Source organism: Antechinus flavipes, chromosome 4 (genome assembly GCF_016432865.1).
Source record: "Antechinus flavipes isolate AdamAnt ecotype Samford, QLD, Australia chromosome 4, AdamAnt_v2, whole genome shotgun sequence".
Lineage (NCBI taxonomy): Eukaryota > Metazoa > Chordata > Mammalia > Dasyuromorphia > Dasyuridae > Antechinus > Antechinus flavipes.
The window spans coordinates 393,997,111-394,017,601 of NC_067401.1; the positions used below are offsets into that span (position 1 = coordinate 393,997,111).

Below are 20,491 nucleotides of genomic sequence, written 5' to 3' on the forward strand. Positions count from 1 at the left end.
TTAATAAATGTTACATAATACAAATAAACACTACAAAGAAAGAAAACTATAACTACTGCCACATACTACACACACACACACACACACACACACACACACACACATTTACACAATCCAAAACTAAATCAAAATAGAAACAGTGTTGTGGAGTTGGGTTGTCATTAGACTTTGTTTTAATGTGTTCTTCATTATACATAGATAATTTTCCATGCAAAAATACATGTATTCACTATATATTCATTCATTACTAATGTGTCTATTTTAAAGAATTTAATCCATTTGCATAGAGCAAATGAGTCAATGAAGTAGAGGGCTAGAACTCTGAAAAGGTGTATTTGAATCTGACAGCAGAGCACTTAAGGCTAATTACTTATTCAAGATGTGATAATGATTCTATAAACATATGGTGATATGATGGTTCTCATGATTGATGCTTGCTGAATGTTGTGATGAGGTAATCAGAGGCAAGAATTGGAGGGCTGAGGGAAAGGGTCAGAGCCTCTCTGCCACAGCACACTGAGGAGAGAGAACATCAGGGTCTAGACTCCAGAGTCCGGGATTCATCTTTGGCAAGCTGTGTATCAGCTTGCCTGCCTCCTTCTTCTCTTCCTAAAAGACCTAAGGACTTTTACTGATCCTGACTCTGATCCAGAGGCCCTCCAGAGAGCTAGCCCAGACATTATATATTCATGCCAACATGGACTAATGACCTGCACGCAGCTTGATTATAATTCCAGTGAGAAGTCCGTGTTACCTGGAAATAGGGTGAGTATTAAACTAGACAAGCAGGAAACTTTGTTAAGGGCTAAACTAGTAACTTTTGTTTTCTAGCTGAATGGGGAAGATACTAGGAAAAGAGTTTCCCCTACCCCCACCCTAAGGGAAGTCTATAGAAAGCATACTTAGACTAATAAAGAAGCAAGGTTTGCTTGTAACTTGGGAGCAGATTGGCAGAATCTTAGAAACATTAGAATGCACGTCCCCTTGGTAATCTAAGGAAGATGAATTAGAGGCAGATAAATGGAAACTAGTAGAAGAACAACTGATTGAATATTGCAATGATAATGGTCCTGATTCAGTTTCTAAGGGAACATTTTATATATACACAGCATAATACAATTGACCTTAAAGAATTCCACAAGTTCAAAAAAAAAAAAAAAAGAAAAGAAAAGTTTCAAGAACAGCCAGACAAGGAAGTGTGAGGAGATAGAAGAGAAGAAGAGGGATGGTAATGAAAAAAATCACCGAAACGCATGGAGAGTTGAGTGAATTTAAAGGGTGTGGTGATGCTCACTGTCATAGTTCAATTTCACCTCCCCCTCCACCCAAGCAGGCTCTTAATCCCCTTCCATCAATTTCACCTTCCTGGGTCGAAGGAGGAAGAAGAGTGGGAAACGCAGTGATACCACCAGCAACACCCTCCACTCCCCTAGCATGACTTGATTACAAAAGGCACTACTTAAAGCCCAAGAAGAAGGTCAGGATACAGCTGATTTAAAATTGAAGCATATCCTGTGATTGAAAGAGCTTAACAAGATATACTCCTTTTAATCTAGAAATTATCAAAGATCTGAAAAAGGCTTGCATGCTTTTTGGGTCTACATCTTCTTATGTTAAGATAATTATTTAAGATGTTTATGTTAAGGTGATTATGTTAAGATGTTAAGATGAAATAAGATTATTAGAGAATTTGGCTTTTGAAGTTTTAACCCCTAATGACTGAAAATCTATAGCAAGGACATGTTTAGAACCTGGACAAAACTTGTGACTTTCTGAGTATAGTGAACTCTATAGGACACAAGCTCAATGAAATAGGCAAACTGGAGTTAATATACAATTCACCTGTGACCTATGAACAGGTATAAATCTTTATGCAGACACTTTAACACAGATTAATTACCCCATAGCAGCATATGAACAAATTACTGCTGCTACTGCTATCAAATCATGGGGCTCTCTCCCAGGAAAGCAAGATAGAGGGGAAGCCTTCCCTAAAATAGTACAAGGTCCAAATGAACCCTTTGCTGATTTTGTGGGACATTTGCAAACAGCTGTCATACGAACTATTGGTGAAAATGCAGCAACAGAAATTATGATAAGACTTGATAAAGGAAATGCTAATGAGGTTTGTAGAAGAATTATACTAGGATTACACAAGGATGCTTTTTTAGATGATATAATATGCTGTGCCATAATGGGCACAAATACCTTTTATACCCAGGCTATGTTGCAGATGTCTCAAGATCCAAACATGGGAAGACAAGGTCCCTTTTGGCAAGGGACTTCCAAAGAGACTCGTCAATGCTTTCATTGTGGTAAAGTAGGGCATTTGAAAGCTCAATGTTGGCATAAATATAGAGTAAGAAAACGGGGTGGGAGAACTAGACCCAGAACCTTATGTCCAAAAGGCAACAGAGGCTTCCATTGGGCATCAGAATGTAGATTGATTCAGGGAAAAGGGATGCAGGGCCCAGTCCCAGGACCTAAGGCAAAAAATCACTTGGGGCATGATGGCAGCCAATGATACAACCAGAGTCTTTAGAAATTCAGTATTCCGACATGATCAATCAGCCAAGAAGCAACCTAATGGGAGAAAGTGATTACAATTTGGGAGAACAGCATTGTATGCAGCTGGGACTACTGAGATATCCCCTGGAAAGGTGAAATCTGTCCATTTCTAGCCTATAGATCCTTTGCCTCCACATACTGTAGACTTGGCCATTTCACCTCATGAGAGTGCTTACAAAACAGTGTCCATCCATACACTGATGTGGGAAACTGAGGAATGTGTAGATAATATCCCAGTCACTAATATAGATAGACAATGTGTGACATCAACCAGGAGAAGTAGTAGCATCAGGTTTACTGATAGAGACTCTTAATAGGTAATTTGGTGATAGTTGCCCAGATTTTGACTCCCAGCAACAGAATCCAGAAATATTCTGGACTGCAGCTGTTATAGCTGATCAACCTATGCTCACTATCTATGTAAGGCATACCATTGGAAGGGTTGGTAGACACAGGTGAAGATTGTACAGTCATTAGAAGTGCCGACCCAGTCATTGGCCAAAGATTAAGGCAGACACCTATATGTATGGTGTAGGAGAATAAATAACAGTGGAAGTTAGTACTACCTCTTTGAGATAGACATTTGAAAATGAAACAGGAGTTTTTACTCCTTTTATAGTTGAAAAGATCCTCATCAATCTATGGGGAAAAGACATTTTACAACAGGATTACAAATGAGTACTTCAGCTTTTTAGGCAGGGCTGCTGTTGAAGGCCTGCCAGCACTATCATCTGTTCCTATTCAATGGAAAACTGATAGAAACAGTATGGATAGAACAATGGCCCTTAGCTAGTGAAAAATCCAGGCCTTATATCATATCGTACAGGAACAACTTGGCCAAGGACATTTATAACCTTCTCTAAGTCCTTGGAAATCCCCTGTATTTGTTGGAAAAAAGAAATGTGGAAAATGAAGGATGTTGACTGATTTAAGAAAAGTAAATGAATAGATGGAAACTATGGGAACTCTTCATCCTGCCCTTCCATCTCCTACTGAATTGCCTAGAGAAGGGTCTCTTTGGGTTATAGACATTAAGGATTGTTTCTATTCTATTCCTCTAGATGCCTTTTTAGTGCCCAGCATTAACTTAGCTGAGCCTTATAAAAGATATGAATGGACAGTTTTGCCACAGGAAATGAAAAATAGCCTACTATGTGTCAAATGTATGTGGCTGCTGCTCTTACTCCAATAAGAAAAGCATTTCCAAAAGTTATGTTGTTACATTACATGGATGATATATTAGGATGTGCACCTCAGAAGCAAATGTTAAAAGCATGTTTATAAAAGACCATAAAAACACTAAGGAACTAAAAATTGCATATTGCTCCAGAAAAATTCAGACATGCTCCTTTTCAATATTTAGGATATGAAGTATATCCTAAGGTGCTTACAGTACAAAAACTGTCCTTAAAAATAGAGAAGCTAAACACCTTAAATGACTCTCAGAAATTGCTAGGAGATATCCAATGGATGTGTCCAGTGTTAGGCTTAACTACCTATCAATTACAACCATTATGTGACATTTTAAGGGGAAACAATGCTTTAAAATTATCATACCAGCTCCCAAAAGAAGCTCAAGAGACTTTGAGAGAAGTTGAACTGGCTTTATCCAATGTGGTTGAAAGAATCACTCAAAAAGCCTTGCAAATATCAGTTTTTACTTAAAAAAAAAAGGGGAGGGGCACCTACAGCAGTCTTTCATCAAGGAGACAGTGTGACAGAGTGGGTGAACCTCCCAGCACAACCAGAACAAAGTCTTACTCCTTACTCAGTGCTTCTAACTAGAATTTTATTAAAGACCATTAAGTAAGCAGTACAATTATCTGGAATAAGACCTGACAAGATATATGCTTTTTATACCAATGCACAAATTAATGTATGCTGTAAAACCACACCAGAGTGGCAAATTTTATTGGCCACAGCTCCAACTTTTACACACGGATCTCCATGAAAGATAACCCGGCTATTACATAATTGGGAAGGGATTCTTTAAGTAAAAGTTTCTAAGGTTCTTAAAGGACCAACTATCTTTACAGATGCATCCAAACATAACATTTGTGCTATATACTTTTGTGACTTAACTATAAAGAGAGAGTAGTCAGAACTCCTTTTCTATCCATTCAGAAGAATGAATTGTATGCAATCATTCTAGCTCTTATTATCCAGGAGATGTATATATAATATCTTATTTAGCTTATTCAGTAGGTGTGGTACAAAGAATTGCTACAGCCCAAATAAAATTGGTAGCTTTTAATATATATCAGCTCTTTAAGGAACTTCAAGAGCAAGTGAGAAAGCATCCAGGTAAGAGTTATATCTTGGATGTTGACTCTCATAACGGACTTCCAGTTCCTATTTTTTGTGGAAATTCAAAGGCAGATAGCCTTCTAACCATGTTAGTCAATACTCCTTTATTTCAGGCAACCCACGAATCTCATTCTAAATATCATCAGGCTGCTTGAGCTTTATGTCTGCAATTTGGGATAACAAAAGAGGAAACTACGAACATAGTAAAAGCCTGTATATCTTGCCTTCCTTTCCACCCTCCTATGCTCCCTCCAGGAAAGAACCCCCATGGTTTGAGGCTCAATGAAATTTGGCAAATGGATGTGACTCATTATAAATCTTTTGATCATCTGTTTTTTGTCCATGTTGTGGTAGACACCATTTCAGGATTCACTTTTGCAATACCAGCAGCAAAAGAGACAGCCTGAGTGGTCACTGAATTCCTTATACAAGCATTTGCAATTATGGGTGTGCCACAAGCCATAAAAACAGACAATGGTCCTGCATATATTTCTAAGCATTTTGCACACTTTCATGCACACTATAAGATTTACCTTTTAATCCTCAAGGACTACAATAGTAGAGAGGAGAAACAGAGACCTCAAGACACTCCTTCAGAAACAAAAGAAAGGGGGATCCATAGGTAACCCTAAAAAACTTCTAAATTTAGCTCTTTATACAATTAACTTATTGATTTTTGATAAAGGTGCACTGGCTCCGGCAGACAGATTTTATAACCCGCCGGATGGGCAGTGTCCAGTACGAGTAGCTCCCCTATCTTGAGATAATCACTAGATGATGTGGAGAGATCCAGAAAGTGGTGAATGGAGGGGAACAGATTTTTAACTGCTTGGGGGAGAGGGTTTGCTTGTATGTACAGATGCAGAAGGAATCAGATGGGTGCCAATGAGCCGTATTTGCCTTGTCCATCAGAGAGAGACAGAGAAGACCCTTGAAATGAAGAAAACCCAAGAAACATGGGATGGTTCCATCCCTGACTGTGTTCACCACTGAAAGAGCATGGCAGTTATGGCAATTGAGTCATGGACATCAAAAATTGTTAACAATACTAATGCAGGACTTCAAAACTCTCAGGAATCATTGGAATCCCTGAGACCTGATAAGATTGTTGTAGGACTTCAAAACCCTCAGGAATCATTGAATTCCCTGAAACATTATAAGATTATTGCAGGATTTCAAAATCTGCAGGAATCATTGGATTCCTTGACACTTGAAGTAAAGGACAATAGATTGATTTGGGACTATCCCTTGCCTGCTGAAGGAGATGTATATGTGACTGTAATTTATTTACCCTCCTTCTAGGACTTCTGGAAATCTTTTATCATAACATGTTGATTCATATTGTTTGTTATATCACTACTTGCATGTACAATTCATGTTTATTATACCACATTGAGCCTGCCTCAGCTGTGTGGAGAGTCAAGACTATTACCCTGTGCTATATTGCTATGTGCTTATGTAATACCTTCCATGCTGATGGATTTATATATACCTGTTTCTAGTAAGAGTTTTCATCCCAGAAACCCGCTAACAATATCTGGTTTAACTCCCCACTTCCCTTTGGTGTTTTTCATCTCTCTTCCTGAGAAGTCAGGGAGGGCATGATCATCTTTTTAAAGTGTTTTTCCCTTTCTTCCTGAGAAGTCAGGGAGGGTGTGATTACCTCCTTTTTGGGGTTCTCACCTCCTTGAGAAGTCAGGGAGGGTGTGACCACCTGTGTTCTAAAACAAAAGAAATTGGAAGATATAGAGGGCTGGAACTCTGAAAAGGTAACACCAGGGCACTTAAAGCTAATTATCTACTCAAGGTGTGATAATGGTTCTATAAACATATGGTGATATGATGGCTCTCCTCAGGATTGTCACTTGCTGAATATGTAATCAGAGGCAAGAATTGGAGGGCTGAGGGAAAGGGTCAGAACCTCTTTTCCACAGCACGCTGAGGAAAGAGGACTTAAGGCTCTAGACTGTCCAGGATTCATCTTTGGCAAGCTAGCCCAGACATTATAAATGAGGGCCATGCTCATATTAGAAGCTAATTTCAATATAGAGTTGTGGAACATTGCCTGTAAATACAGCAACTCTTATTTATGACTTGCTTAAAACATGCATAACCTTTTCATTTGGAAACTCTAATGTTTCCTTGTGCCATCAAAGCAAAAAACAGCACATTTCAGATTCCTTCAAAGCATAATTACTCCCTTTCTTGCAAAGGGAAATAAGTGATGATAGGTGATACTATCTAAGCCAAATACTTACACGAAAAATTCTTAGTTTCAAATAGTCAAGTTTTGCCCCTTAGAACCCAGTGAAAAAATATTCATAAATATATAAGTAACCTGTTAGAAGTTCCCTAAACTTGTTCAACCCCTATTCTAAATTTCTTGTTTCTATTGACTGTACCCTGGTTCTTTATTTTCGACTCTTCCCTTTCCTAACTTTCCATAATGAGTCAGTGTTCACATAGTATTGAGTCTATCTCCATGTTAGTGCTTTATCTTTAATTTTCCAATGACAGTGTGGCATGGTGAAGAAACTTCTGGATTTGAAAGCAAAGGATATATGTTCAAATCTGTGTTTGTCTGTTTTTTTTTTTTTTTCTTTTCCATTGATTGGAGTGGAAAGGAAGAAAAAATAGATTTTTATTAATTGAAAAAATATCATTAAAAATCCTAGTTCAGCCACTCAATATCTATGATTTTGGATAAATCAGATAGTCTCCCAGATTTCAGTTTCCTCATCTGTAAACTAATTTAGCTCAGGCCCAGTCAACTCTCTCTCTCTCTCTCTCTCTCTTTTTTTAATTTAATTTAATTTTCTTTTATTGTATTTTATAATAACTTTATATTGACAGAATCCATGCCAGGGTAATTTTTTTACAACATTATCCCTTGCACTCGCTTCTGTTCCAATTTTTCCCCTCCCTCCCTCCACCCCCTTCCTTAGATGGCAAGCAGTCCTATATATGTTAGATATGTTGCAGCACATCCTAGATACTATATATGTTTGCAGAATCGAACAGTTCTCTTGTTGCACAGGGAGAATTGGATTCAGAAGGTAAAAATAACCTGAGAAGAAAAACAAAAATGCAAATAGTTCACATTCGTTTCCCAGTGTTCTTTCTTTGGATGTAGCTGCTTCTGTCCATCATTTATAAATTGAAACTCAGTTAGGTCTTTTTGTCAAAGAAATCCACTTCCATCAGAATACATCCTCATACAATATCGTTGTCGAAGTGTATAATGATCTCCTGGTTCTGCTCATTTCACTTAACATCAGTTCATGTAAGTCTCTCCAAGCCTCTCTGTATTCATCCTGCTGGTCATTTCTTACAGAACAATAATATTCCATAACATTCATATACCACAATTTACCCAGCCATTCTCCAATTGATGGGCATCCATTCAATTTCCAGTTTCTAGCCACTACAAACAGGGCTGCCACAAACATTTTGGCACATACAGATCCTTTTCCCTTCTTTAGTATCTCTTTGGGGTATAAGCCCAGTAGTAGCACTGCTGGATCAAAGGATATGCACAATTTGATAACTTTTTGGGCATAATTCCAGATTGCTCTCCAGAATGGTTGGATTCGTTCACAACTCCACCAACAATGCTTCAGTGTCCCAGTTTTCCCGTATCCCCTCCAACATTCATCATTATTTTTTCCTGTCATCTTAGCCAATCTGATAGGTGTGTAGTGGTATCTCAGAGTTGTCTTAATTTGCATTTCTCTGATCAATAGTGATATGGAACACTCTTTCATATGAATGGTAATAGTTTCAATTTCATCATCAGAAAATTGTCTGTTCATATCCTTTGACCATTTGTCAATTGGAGAATGGCTTGATTTCTTATAAATTTGAGTCAGTTCTCTATATATTTTGGAAATGAGGGCTTTATCAGAACCTTTAACTGTGAAGATGTTTTCCTAGTTTGTTGCTTCCCTTCTAATCTTGTTTGCATTAGTTTTGTTTGCACAAAGGCTTTTTAATTTGATATAATCAAAATTTTCTATTTTGTGATCAGTAATGGTCTCTAGTTTATCTTTGGTCACAAATTTCTTTCTCCTCCACAAGTCTGAGAGATAAACTACCCTATGTTTCTCTAATTTATTTATAATCTCGTTCTTTATGCCTAGGTCATGGACCCATTTTGATCTTATCTTCATATATGGTGTTAAGTGTGGGTACATGCCTAATTTCTGCCATACTAATTTCCAGTTATCCCAGCAGTTTTTATCAAATAATGAATTCTTATCCTAAAAGTTAGGATCTTTGGGTTTGTCAAACACTAGATTGCTATAATTGACTATTCTGTCTTGTGAACCTAACCTTTTCCACTGATCAACTAATCTATTTCTTAGCCAATACCAAATGGTTTTGGTGACTGCTGCTTTATAATATAATTTTAGATCAGGTACAGCTAGGCCATCTTCATTAATTTTTTTTTTCATTAATTCTCTTGAGAGTCTCGACTTTTTATTGTTCCATATGAATTTTGTTGTTATTTTTTCTAGATCATTAAAATATTTTCTTGGAAGTCTGATTGATATAGTACTAAATAAATAGATTAGTTTAGGGAGTATTGCCATCTTTATTATATTCGCTCAGCCTATCCAAGAGAACTTAATATTTTTCCAATTATTTAAGTCTGACTTTATTTGTGTGGAAAGTTTTTTGTAATTTTGCTCATATAATTCCTGACTTTCCTTTGGTAGATAGATTCCCAAATATTTTATACTATCAACAGTTATTTTGAATGGAATTTCTCTTTGTATCTCTTGCTCTTGGATTTTGTTGGTGATGTATAAAAATGCTGAGGATTTATGGGGATTTATTTTGTATCCTACTACTTTGCTAAAATTATGAATTATTTCTAATAGCTTTTTAGTGGAATCTCTGGGGTTCTCTAGGTATGCCATCATACCCAGTCAACTCTCATATGGATTATTGAAACATCTGATTTGTGTCATTGGTTCAAATCTCTCACCACTAAAGTTCATCCTACATATTTATGAAAAGTGATTTTCCTTAAACACATACTTGATCATGTTACTTCCCCAGTCAATAATTTAGTGACTACACAGTGCCTTTGGGATGAGCTCCTCTGTTTACCTTACAAAAAAAAAAAAAAAACCTTCACAAGCTGATTACAATTTAATAAACTTAATATCCTAACTTTACTAAACATAATTCATCATACTAAACAAATTGTTCCAATCCAGGAAAACTTTTTTTAGTTCCTCATCCTGTCTGTCCCTTCAGTCTAGTCATTCACGATAGTTGGAATGCCTTTCTTTATTCCCTCTACCTCATATAATCCTTCTGTTCAAGATATAATTTAAGTATCATCTCCTGTGTAAAGCCATTTCTGATCCCTCCAAAAAACAGTATACTACTTCCCAAACTACATTGCAATGGACTATGTTGTACTTATTCTTTTTAAATCTATTTTCTGTATTCTTATAATGTACTTGTATTTTTTCCCATTTGAATATAAACTCCATATAAATAAGATTATTTTAATTTATTTCATTTATAACCTGGCACAGAAGTCTCTTAATGAATGCTTGTTGATTGATTTATTGATTGACTCCAAATGACTTGTAAGATCCTGTGAATACTAAATTTATGGTATAGTGAACTTCTTACTCTTGTGGTGAGAAAAATCTCAACTTGGAGAACTTAATTAAGTAGTTCATAGTAAAATAGCTAATACAATATTGACAAATAATTTAACATCAAAAGTATTAAGGTGTTATGTTTTAAAACTTATAATTACATTTTTATAATTTTTAATTATTTTTAGCCATTCATACCAGTAAATACTATATAATGAAGTGATATGATGAACAAAATGTAATAATAATTAGATACCATAATTAAATAATTATTTTTGAGATGGTTTCTTTGTAACTAGATTTTCACTAGATGGCAGCATTGCATTTCTTCAGATTAAAGCATCTTTTTAAAGAAATAGTTCATTCCTGTAGAAGTAACATTTCATGTAAATAGAAGTTATCATAATCTAACCCTTTTCATGACTTACTGAAACCATTTGACTGGTTTAGTATTAACTTCTTTTTTAAACTATTCTATATATTATATTAGTGCTATACATTATATAAATGCCTGCTGAAAGCCATTTACTCTGATGGGTCTGCGATTTTATCCACACAGGTTCTGCATCAAATGGTGCAGAGTGGAACCCATCCATGCCTTCTCGTTCTGTGAGTCTCAATCAACCTATCACTTAAGAAAAAAGTGGTTTTTTTTTGTCTTCCTTTTTGTCTTTTCAAGGATATATTCTAAATGAGCTTATTCATCATTTTTATAGAGCAATAACATTTCATTTCTTCCACATGTTGTAACTTATTCAGCCATTCTCCAATTAATGGGCACATATTCATTTTCCAATTATTTGCCACCACAAAAAGAGCTGCTACAATCATTTTTAGACATGTGGATCCTTTTCCCTCATTTATTATTTCCTTGGATTGCAGAGCAAATTGTGGCATTGCTGAGTCAAAGGTTATGAACAGTTTGATAGCCCTTTGGACATAGTTCCAAATTACTCTCCAGAAAGATTGGATCACTTCACAACTTCACCAACAATGCATTAGTGTCCCAATTTTCCTATATCCCCTTCCACATTTTCATTATCTTTTTCTCAGCTCGTTTAATCTTAATGATATTGGAAGAAGTATAAAATCATAACTTTATTTTACTAAGCATCTGTGACTATTGTAACCTAAGAAATTTTAAATATTTGCAATATGTAAAAAGAAAGTTCTCTATCTGACCATTAGAATTCTAATCTTTGTTTAGAACATAATAAAATCTAAGTTGGACCAATAAAATTTTTGTATTGTGATAAAATTATTTATCATAGTTACCTATCACTTGAATTTCAATGTGAGTTTATTTCCTATAACAATATTTATTGATAAAAATCTAAGAACAACTTTTAATACTGAGTGACCTCTCAATTATGTGGAATACTTAGATCTCAAAATATAAGGAACTAGCAGAAAAAAAATCAGAAAATAAGGAAATCATCTTATTTGGAAATAAGATGAAATAGCTTTCATCCTGAGCATGTCTGTTACTAGAGTTATCATGAAAATGCATTCAGTGAACCAGGAAATGAACTTCTTAGCACTTTACAAAAAGCCATCATTTTCTCTATCTGTGCAGTGGTATGCAAATGTTAAACAAAATAACAATTGAACAATAGCAATTTGTCCCAGTTATTTCTATTTGAAACTCATATAGTATAAGAAGAAAATGGGAAGAATGTAGTTGATTTTAATATCATACTTTATGATTTGTATGGTTTATGAGATAAATAATACATACAGATGAGAAACTAAAGAACATAGAGAATATTTGTTTTGACTGAAATTATATAGCTAATAAATGTTGGAGAAAGATAATGACTCAAATTATCTGACTGAATCCAATGATTTTTTCCAGTTCTGCAGATTCTTGTCTTATGCTTTACAGGAAATTGAGTGGCCTGTGCCCTCTCCCATGTTCATCTATTTAAAATCACTTTGCTTTCTCCTCTTATTCCAACCAAAATGATTTTTTTCTAAATGTCGGTTTCAAAACAATTATTTAGCAATGTTCTATACTTATATTTGTCTTGTTATGCATTGCAGTACATTTATTTTTTGTTATTTTCTTACTCTCCTTATAGTATTATTTGATTCTTGATGGCTACAATCATATTTTTTTTGAATTCCCTACAATTTATGTATTATTTTATACATCATATGCAGTAACATTGAATTCTAGTATTGATTATTCATTTAAGTATTTTTTCCCTTTGTTTTGCTTCTTTGTTGACCTACTTACATTATAAGTATATATACTGTAGTCTCTTCTAGACATGAAAGAATAGGAGGTGAAATATAAATCATTTCAAGATACCACCTTTTAATAACTTTAATCAAAAATAATTTAGTATGTGCTGGGAGTGGAGATGGAATGGGATGTATCATTAATTGACTAAATTGAAATTGTTAGGCTGTAGACTTTGAGTAGATCCACATTATATACAACATTAAATTCATACTTCTAAATTGATTTATTACATTTATTATCTGACTCCAACCTATCTGTCTAGCTTTCTTTCAAGATACTCTTCTTCATGTGCCATAATCTACATTCCATTATTCACAGAATAGCTCTCATTCAACCTCATCCTAATCTTGCCTGTCTGATGTATTTGTTCAGATTTTCTGCCATGCCTGGAACTCCTCATTTCTTCTATATCTCTGTCAATTTAACTCTTTTTATTTCAAAGTCCATATCTAGGAACATTTCCTCCAAGAATTCTTCCCTGCCCTTCCCACATAAGACAGATTTCTTACATCTCTTCTCCTTTCTTTATTCCACTTATTATACATATTTTGTTATGTTATGCATTATGTTATTTTCAACATATATTCTTAGTTTCTGGAAGAAAGATTGTTCTTATTTTTTATTTTGTACCTTTAAAACTTTGCATAGTGCTCATATATATTAAAAGCATAATAATTGTTTGTTGAATTGAATTGAACTAAAAGAATCTACTCATTTGGAATTGTTTTGGATAATTGAGAATTGACAATGACAATTTGCAGTAGAGTAAATGTATTTACTCTGTAATTCCTCAAGAGAATTTTCAGATAAATGCATTGGAAGCTGCCATATGGCTTGAGATCTGGCATTTGGTAGATAGATTTGCTAGATGGAGATATTCTGGGCTAAGCTTCAACTGATAATTTTTCCCTTTAGGCCTTTTCCTCCCCTACTGTGATGGAACTTTCCAGCAGATGAATTTCATGTGGCTATATTTTTTGCCAAGTCTTCCCTTCCCCAAAGCATGCCCCTACCATTTCTTCTTAGAATTCTTGAGTGAGTGATAGAATAAGACCAACAGAAGAGAATCATGTAGTGTTCATTTATCTACACCAAACAACATGGTGTTGGAGAATACCACAAATTTTGAATGTTATATTGTTATAAAAATATTGGATACAGATATTTTCCCTAGACAGTTTTTTCCCTTTTTAATCTAATTATGTTATTTTTACTTGTGCAAAAGCTTTTCACTAACATAACTAAAATTATCTATTCCATTATTTTGTAATTGTCTCTAATTGTTTTGTATGCTTGAGAATTCAACCTTTAGTTTTGGTTTTGGAAGATATATAATTTATTTTTCTTCTAATATGTTTTACAGGTATGGTCTTTAGTCAAGTCACATATCAATTTAAGGTTTATTGTAGTGAGTGGTAAAAACTATTTCTTTTTCTGTTTTTTTTTTTTTTTGGGGGGGGGAGGTTCCCGAATCTTGAGGCAATGGCTTGGAACTCAAATTTCATGTTTGTTAAAATTACATAAAATATATTTACATTACTAGTAAACATATGTTTTTCAACTCAAAAGCCATCTTAATCATATTATGGATTAATAAAAGCTCTCATTTATTTAGTCTCAACTTTCTAAAATTTTAATTTAGTTTTATTGTTTTCTTTATTTTTTCATTTGTATATGTGCATTAATTATTTTTAAATACACATTTCTTTATGAATCATGTTGGGAGAGAAAAATCAGAACAAAAGGGAAAAAAACAATGATAGAAAAAAAGGAGAAAAAAAAGTGAGCATTACAAGTATTGATTTATATACATTCTCCCTCATTCTCTTTCTGGATACATATTTTATTTTTTATCCAAAATTTATTGTGATTGCCTTGGATCATTGAACCACTAAGGAGAACCTCATCTTTCATAGTTGATCATTACACAAGGTGTTACTTTGTACAATATATTTCTGGTTCAACTTGTTTCCTTTTTTAATTGTATTAAGTTTGTTAATTTTTAATACACATTTCTTTTTTGAATCAAGTCTCTTAACTTTTAAATAGCTTTCCTATATATAGGAGTTCCATTATATATCTTCTTAGTATCAAGTACAAGTAATCTGATAATACTATTAAAACTATAATATTTATATCTCTTTTTTGTTCTATTTTTAGTAAGCCATGTACTTAGAGTCTACCTTCATGTGGTGACCTTGATGAATGAATAAAATGCCTTTTTTTCTCAGTTTATCCAAACCACAGAAAATAATTATCCTATATGTCTTCTGCATACATTCTCCATGATCAACTCAGGCCACGTTGAATTGTCCTGTTCTGTAATTTACCATACAACTCTTATCCATCTATCTACCCATCTGTTTGCCGGGCCTCTACAATTTTATTTATCAATATACCTACAATTTGTGGATATTTGAATATGTATTAAAATTTAATCTTATTTTCTTTTGTTTAAAAATGTCATATATATGTGAATAGTTTTTTCCCCAAATGACATTGTCACATCTTTATAGTCCAAAATTGGAGCCCCAAATTGTCCAGTAGTATAATAAATGAAACGCCTCTGAGCCAATAGCCCTTTATTAAATTTTTATTGAAATGGAATTCAGTCCTTCTTTATAATCTCAGATGTTATCTGTTTTTAGGGTCTTAGTTTTATAGTACTTGATACTCAGACAAAAGGGTAAAGTAAAGGAGAGAGTCTCATAGGATGATATATCTTGATATACCAGGAAGATAAGAAATGACACATTAGCATACTTACTTGGTTACAGGGTAGATAAGGCAGGTATTATTTTCTCTAAGTGGTCAGAAGAAGAGCCCCTCATCATTTTGAGCAAAAGAGGTCAATCTGAAGGCACAAAAATAAGTTGGAAGACATTATATATCATGTCAAGATACTCTACTCCCATTAGATATAGTCACACACTCATCATTCAAAAGGGTGGAGGTCCTCTAGTCAGCATTCTTGTGGTTAGGCAAATGAACTTTATAATAGGTTAGCAAACAGTAGACTTATAGCTTAAGAAGCTATTTATCTTATAGTTTAAAGTTTAGAGACTCTAATAAAAAATAATCTATCTTATCTAATTATCCCTAAATATAATGTATGTAATTCCTATCTTGATTTTAGTTTACTAGATTGACTAAATGTCTTAAGAGATAAGTATAACCACTAAGTCTATGGAATTACATTGAACTAATTAATTCTAATTAGAATAAAATAGGGACAAAATAAATCATTTTTCTCATAGTGAAGACTGAATGCATAAGTATGCAGTAATTACTTATATGAATACTATCTTTTCAAACATTTCTTTTATCTTCATTTTCCATTTGTATCTTCTGAAACAGATATCCAGATGACACAAAACAGTATCAATCTTTCCCTATTATAAAATGTCATGGAAATATAGACTGGCTTTTGGTAGTTGTAGCATAATATGACAGCAGCATACTATAGTAGAAAGAGCACTAGAATTGAAATAAATAACCTGAGGTTAAATCTTGGCAACTATGGGAACTTATCTGAATCTCACTTCTCTCTGTTAAGTGGGTACAATAAGGACTTATTTTACTACCTCAGCTCAAATTTATTATGAGTATTTTTTCACTTAAAGTATGTTATCAATATGAGTTTTTATTATGAAGTTTTAGTCATATTTGTATAAGCCACAGGATTCAAAATATAATCTGTTCCCTGACACATACAACAATTGGTTTGCCTGCATATTTGTTATTAAGGGATGCTCTGAAAGAAGTAAATTAGCATTTTTATAATGGCCTTAGAAGCATTAGATGCTCTATAATTCTTCATCTGACATATCCTGAATCCCAAGAATTCAGGTGAGGTCTTTTTCTGGGGTTCTAAGGTAACCAAGTCAGGATCCCTGGTAAAATGAAAAGGTCTTTCCCCCTTGTTAAAGTTTGCATTTAAATAGATTTTCCATATAAACATTAATTATGTGTGACTAGTCTTGAGGTCAACCTAGGGTATAGATACTTCATATATAGTCTTTGCTGGGAGCCTAAGTACCAAGGATATTCTGAAGCTCAGAAAGTTCATTGAAACAGGAGAAAAATAATTTTGCCAGCTTCAATAATGAAAATTTTCTAAGAAAGTACATATGACATTTCTTCCCTCTGAAAGTCATTTTTGAGTAGACAAAGTCACATGTTTTATAGCTACTTGTCTAAGTCTTTCAAAGGGGATTCTATTCATGACTGCAGTCCATTTTCTAATATAATATAATTCAAATATAAATTTTCAAATATGACAGCCTTAAAATCAAACCATTGGGAATCCTACAATGCATGTTCCATTTAAATTTAATATCTTTCTTCTGCATAACATTTTTTCTTGATGATCACTGGTAACCTTTCACTTCTTGTCCTTGCTAATTCAAACGTTTATATATAAACTAACCAAAGCAATTAAATACCTTGTTTCCCTCTTTAGTTCAGGTAGAACACAATGCTCTAAATGTCTTTTAAGATATATTTAATAATTTTTTTTTCATTGAGTAGAAAAGATAGGGATTAGGAGCATGATGGTTCCATGTAAATGAATAGAATCTAAACATTCCCCCCAGTAATTTATCTATTTTAAATTTGGAGTATTTGGCTGAACTTAAATATTTCTGAACTTAAGTATTACATTGATGAATTTTTTTGCGCTCAAATGTACTGTTATTTACTATTTACTATTGCAAACCCTTAATCAACTTAATAAACTGAAGCCATTTTATGTAAAATGATTGATTTAAAGCAACTACACATATGAAAAGAAGATTTGGAGACTGATGTGTAACAGATCATAAATTTATAGATAGAAGGGCTTAAAGATCTCTGTTCCTACTTGAATGTGATGATAAGATTTTATATGTAAAATTACAGGCTGCCTAGGAAAGAGAGTTATAAGACATCAGCAATCTTAGTTAAGAAGCTCATTATATGCAAATTATGTCAATCAAGATATTCATCCTATAAATTTTCATTTTAATACTTTTCATTTTGAGAAATATAATCTACAACTACCTATAATCACCTTAAATTTCTTCAATCAGCTTTACAAATTTATCTTACTTTACTGGTATGTGGATTTAGAGAAAATAATTCTATGTCCAATTACTAAAAATAATTTCTTTATTTTGCTAAAATGTTGAATTATTTCTTCTTTAGGTAAATGTGTCATTTATTCTCACAATCTGTAGGAATAATTTCAAAGATAAATGCTTATGATTATCATGTAATTTTTTGTTTTTTTAAATACCCTAACTAGAAATCACACAAGATTATATATATATATTTTAAAATAATTCCATTCAAAATGTACTAATGCTGGATTATTATTGCTTTAAGTATAACTATGATGTTTCTTTAAAATTCAGGTTATTTTCAAGTCTAAGTATTATCACGGAACTCACTCACCCAGCCAATATGAGATTTATGCAATTCCGAGCCAAAGACTGTTACTCTCTTGCTCTTTCCAAACTGGAAAAGGTAAGATTATTATTTGAAAGTATTTTTTAACCAATTCAATTGAATTGAAGGACTAATTTCTTTTTTTTAAAATTTTTTCTCCATTAGGTAATTTACTTTTAGGAATGGAATACATATGAATATAATGAGTATAATTTCATAATTATAAAGAATTGTTGTTACTCTTGAATGTAGACTTTTCTGAATTTTCTTGATATAGCTTCCAATTTATAATGTGATGACCGTATATTTTAAAATCAGCTGGAGTCAGGAATTCAGGTTAAGAGAAAATCTTCAATCTTTATTCTTTTTGAAGTGAAGGGAGATTAGCAATGTGAGCAGCTGCAACAAGACTCCAGCCAGCACTCTCTTTCCTCTTCTCCTTCTGCCCTTCTGCCTCATTTTAAAATGTGCTGGAATCATTGGATTCCCTAACACATAAAAAGACTTTTGCAGGACTTCACAAACTTGGGGGGATCATTGGATTCCCTGACATGTGAAGAAATGGACAATAGATTGATTTTGGACTATCTCTTGGCTGCTGAAGAAGGGTGTATGTGTGACTGTTGTTTACATACCCTCCTTCTGGCAATCTTTTACAACACCATGTTGATTTATATTGTTTGTTATACTGCTACTTGCATGTACAATTCATGTTTGTTACACCACATCGAGCCTGCACTGACTGAGGGGTGGGTCATCACTAATAGCCTCTGTGTTATTGCTGTGTGCTCCAATGCTGATGTGTTTGTGCATAATAAGATCCTCTAGCCCAGAAACCCAATAGCAACCCCCACTTCCCTTTGGTACTTTTCATCTCCCTTCCTGAGATGTCAGGGATGGCATGATCATCTCATTTTCAGTGCTTTCACCTCCTTTCCTGAGAAGTCAGGGAAGGTGTGATCACCTCCCCTTGGGGGCTCTGACCTCCCTGAGGAGTCAGGGATGGCATGACCACCTGTGTTCTAAAACAAAAGAAAGTGGGAGATGTAATGGGCTGAAGCTCGAGTTGATGCACTGAGGTCCCAAGCACGTGAGGGTAAATAGTAATTGGACCATACTCTATTAATATATATGCTTGGAGAAAGAATTGCCCCCATCCACTCTTTGTGCAAGTCCTGATGTGTTGTATAGGAAATGACGATTTTGGTGGGTGGAGGCAGAAGAGCAGAGGTATGGAGAATCTTTAGCTAGCATTATAATATGGCATATATTCTAATACTATTTATGGATTTAGAAATAGCTTCATTTGGAAAAAAATTTAAAAAAAAATTCCATAAATATCAGCCATTTACATCATTATTGAATAATAAAGGAACAGTTCTGAGATATAAGTTCCTTGAGGGCAAGGAATTATTTTTTGTATCAATTTATTTTTTAAATCTGCATATTATAAAACTATAAAATCAATGTATTGAGACAAAACAATATATTTATATTTCATTAAATTTGATGTTAGAAAAATATAACATACATATTTATTATGTAATATATGTCAGTGCTTTCAAATAATTTCATATGCATAATGTAACATTAATGATTAAAATGATCTCCTCAGGAAGTTACAAATAACTTGCCCAATGTAATTTAATTCTTAAATAGCAAATGTAATATTAGAACTCGAATACTATAACTCTTAAGCAGAATTCTTTTAATCATACCATAACACAAAAGTCATTGCAGAAACAACTTTGGAGGAATAAGAACAAAAACAACAACAATAATTATATAAAATGACAATAATAATTACCCAGTTCAGTGTCTATAAAATCACTTGGACCAATGATTCTGTGGAGGATTTAATCCCAAAATATTGGGGTTCTGGTAGGTGTGCCAAGGTGCCTTGAAAGAATTACAGGCATACACCCATCTCTAAGTAAAGGGTCTCAACCAGCGAGATTTAGTTACTTGTAGGGGTTTTGAGGAGGATCCAGCCTGAGGAGAAACGGGCGAGAAAGAGGAGGGAGACCAAGCTGATTGTTGCCAAGGTCTCAGTTTATTGCTCTCAGGATACAACTTATATAGGAAAAAGCATGGGAAAGAGAAGTAGGGTGGTCTGGGAAAGAACATGGGCTATAGCTGGTCCAGTGAGCAGGAACATAGTGTGGTGACAACTCAAGATTGATTCTCAAGACCGTTTTGCCCAGTTGCAGTTCTCAGGACTGTTTGACCACCTGCGCGATTCTGTTGCAGCAAAGGGTGGGGAAAAGGCACCTGGGCTAGGGCCATGAGAAAGGCACCTGGGAGGGGGCCTTCAGCTTCC

General features: G+C 34.1%; 1 protein-coding gene across 4 annotated transcripts in view; it reads left to right on the forward strand.

The window, feature by feature from the left end:
- KCNT2 (potassium sodium-activated channel subfamily T member 2) overlaps nucleotides 1-20,491 on the forward strand; it is a 583,045-nt gene that overhangs the window by 475,081 nt on the left and 87,473 nt on the right. For all 4 annotated transcript variants that reach the window (XM_051998719.1, XM_051998721.1, XM_051998720.1 and 1 more), the window contains one exon: nucleotides 18,138-18,249. In XM_051998719.1, coding sequence (XP_051854679.1) covers nucleotides 18,138-18,249 — 112 coding nt within the window. The remainder of the gene's footprint in view (nucleotides 1-18,137; nucleotides 18,250-20,491) is intronic.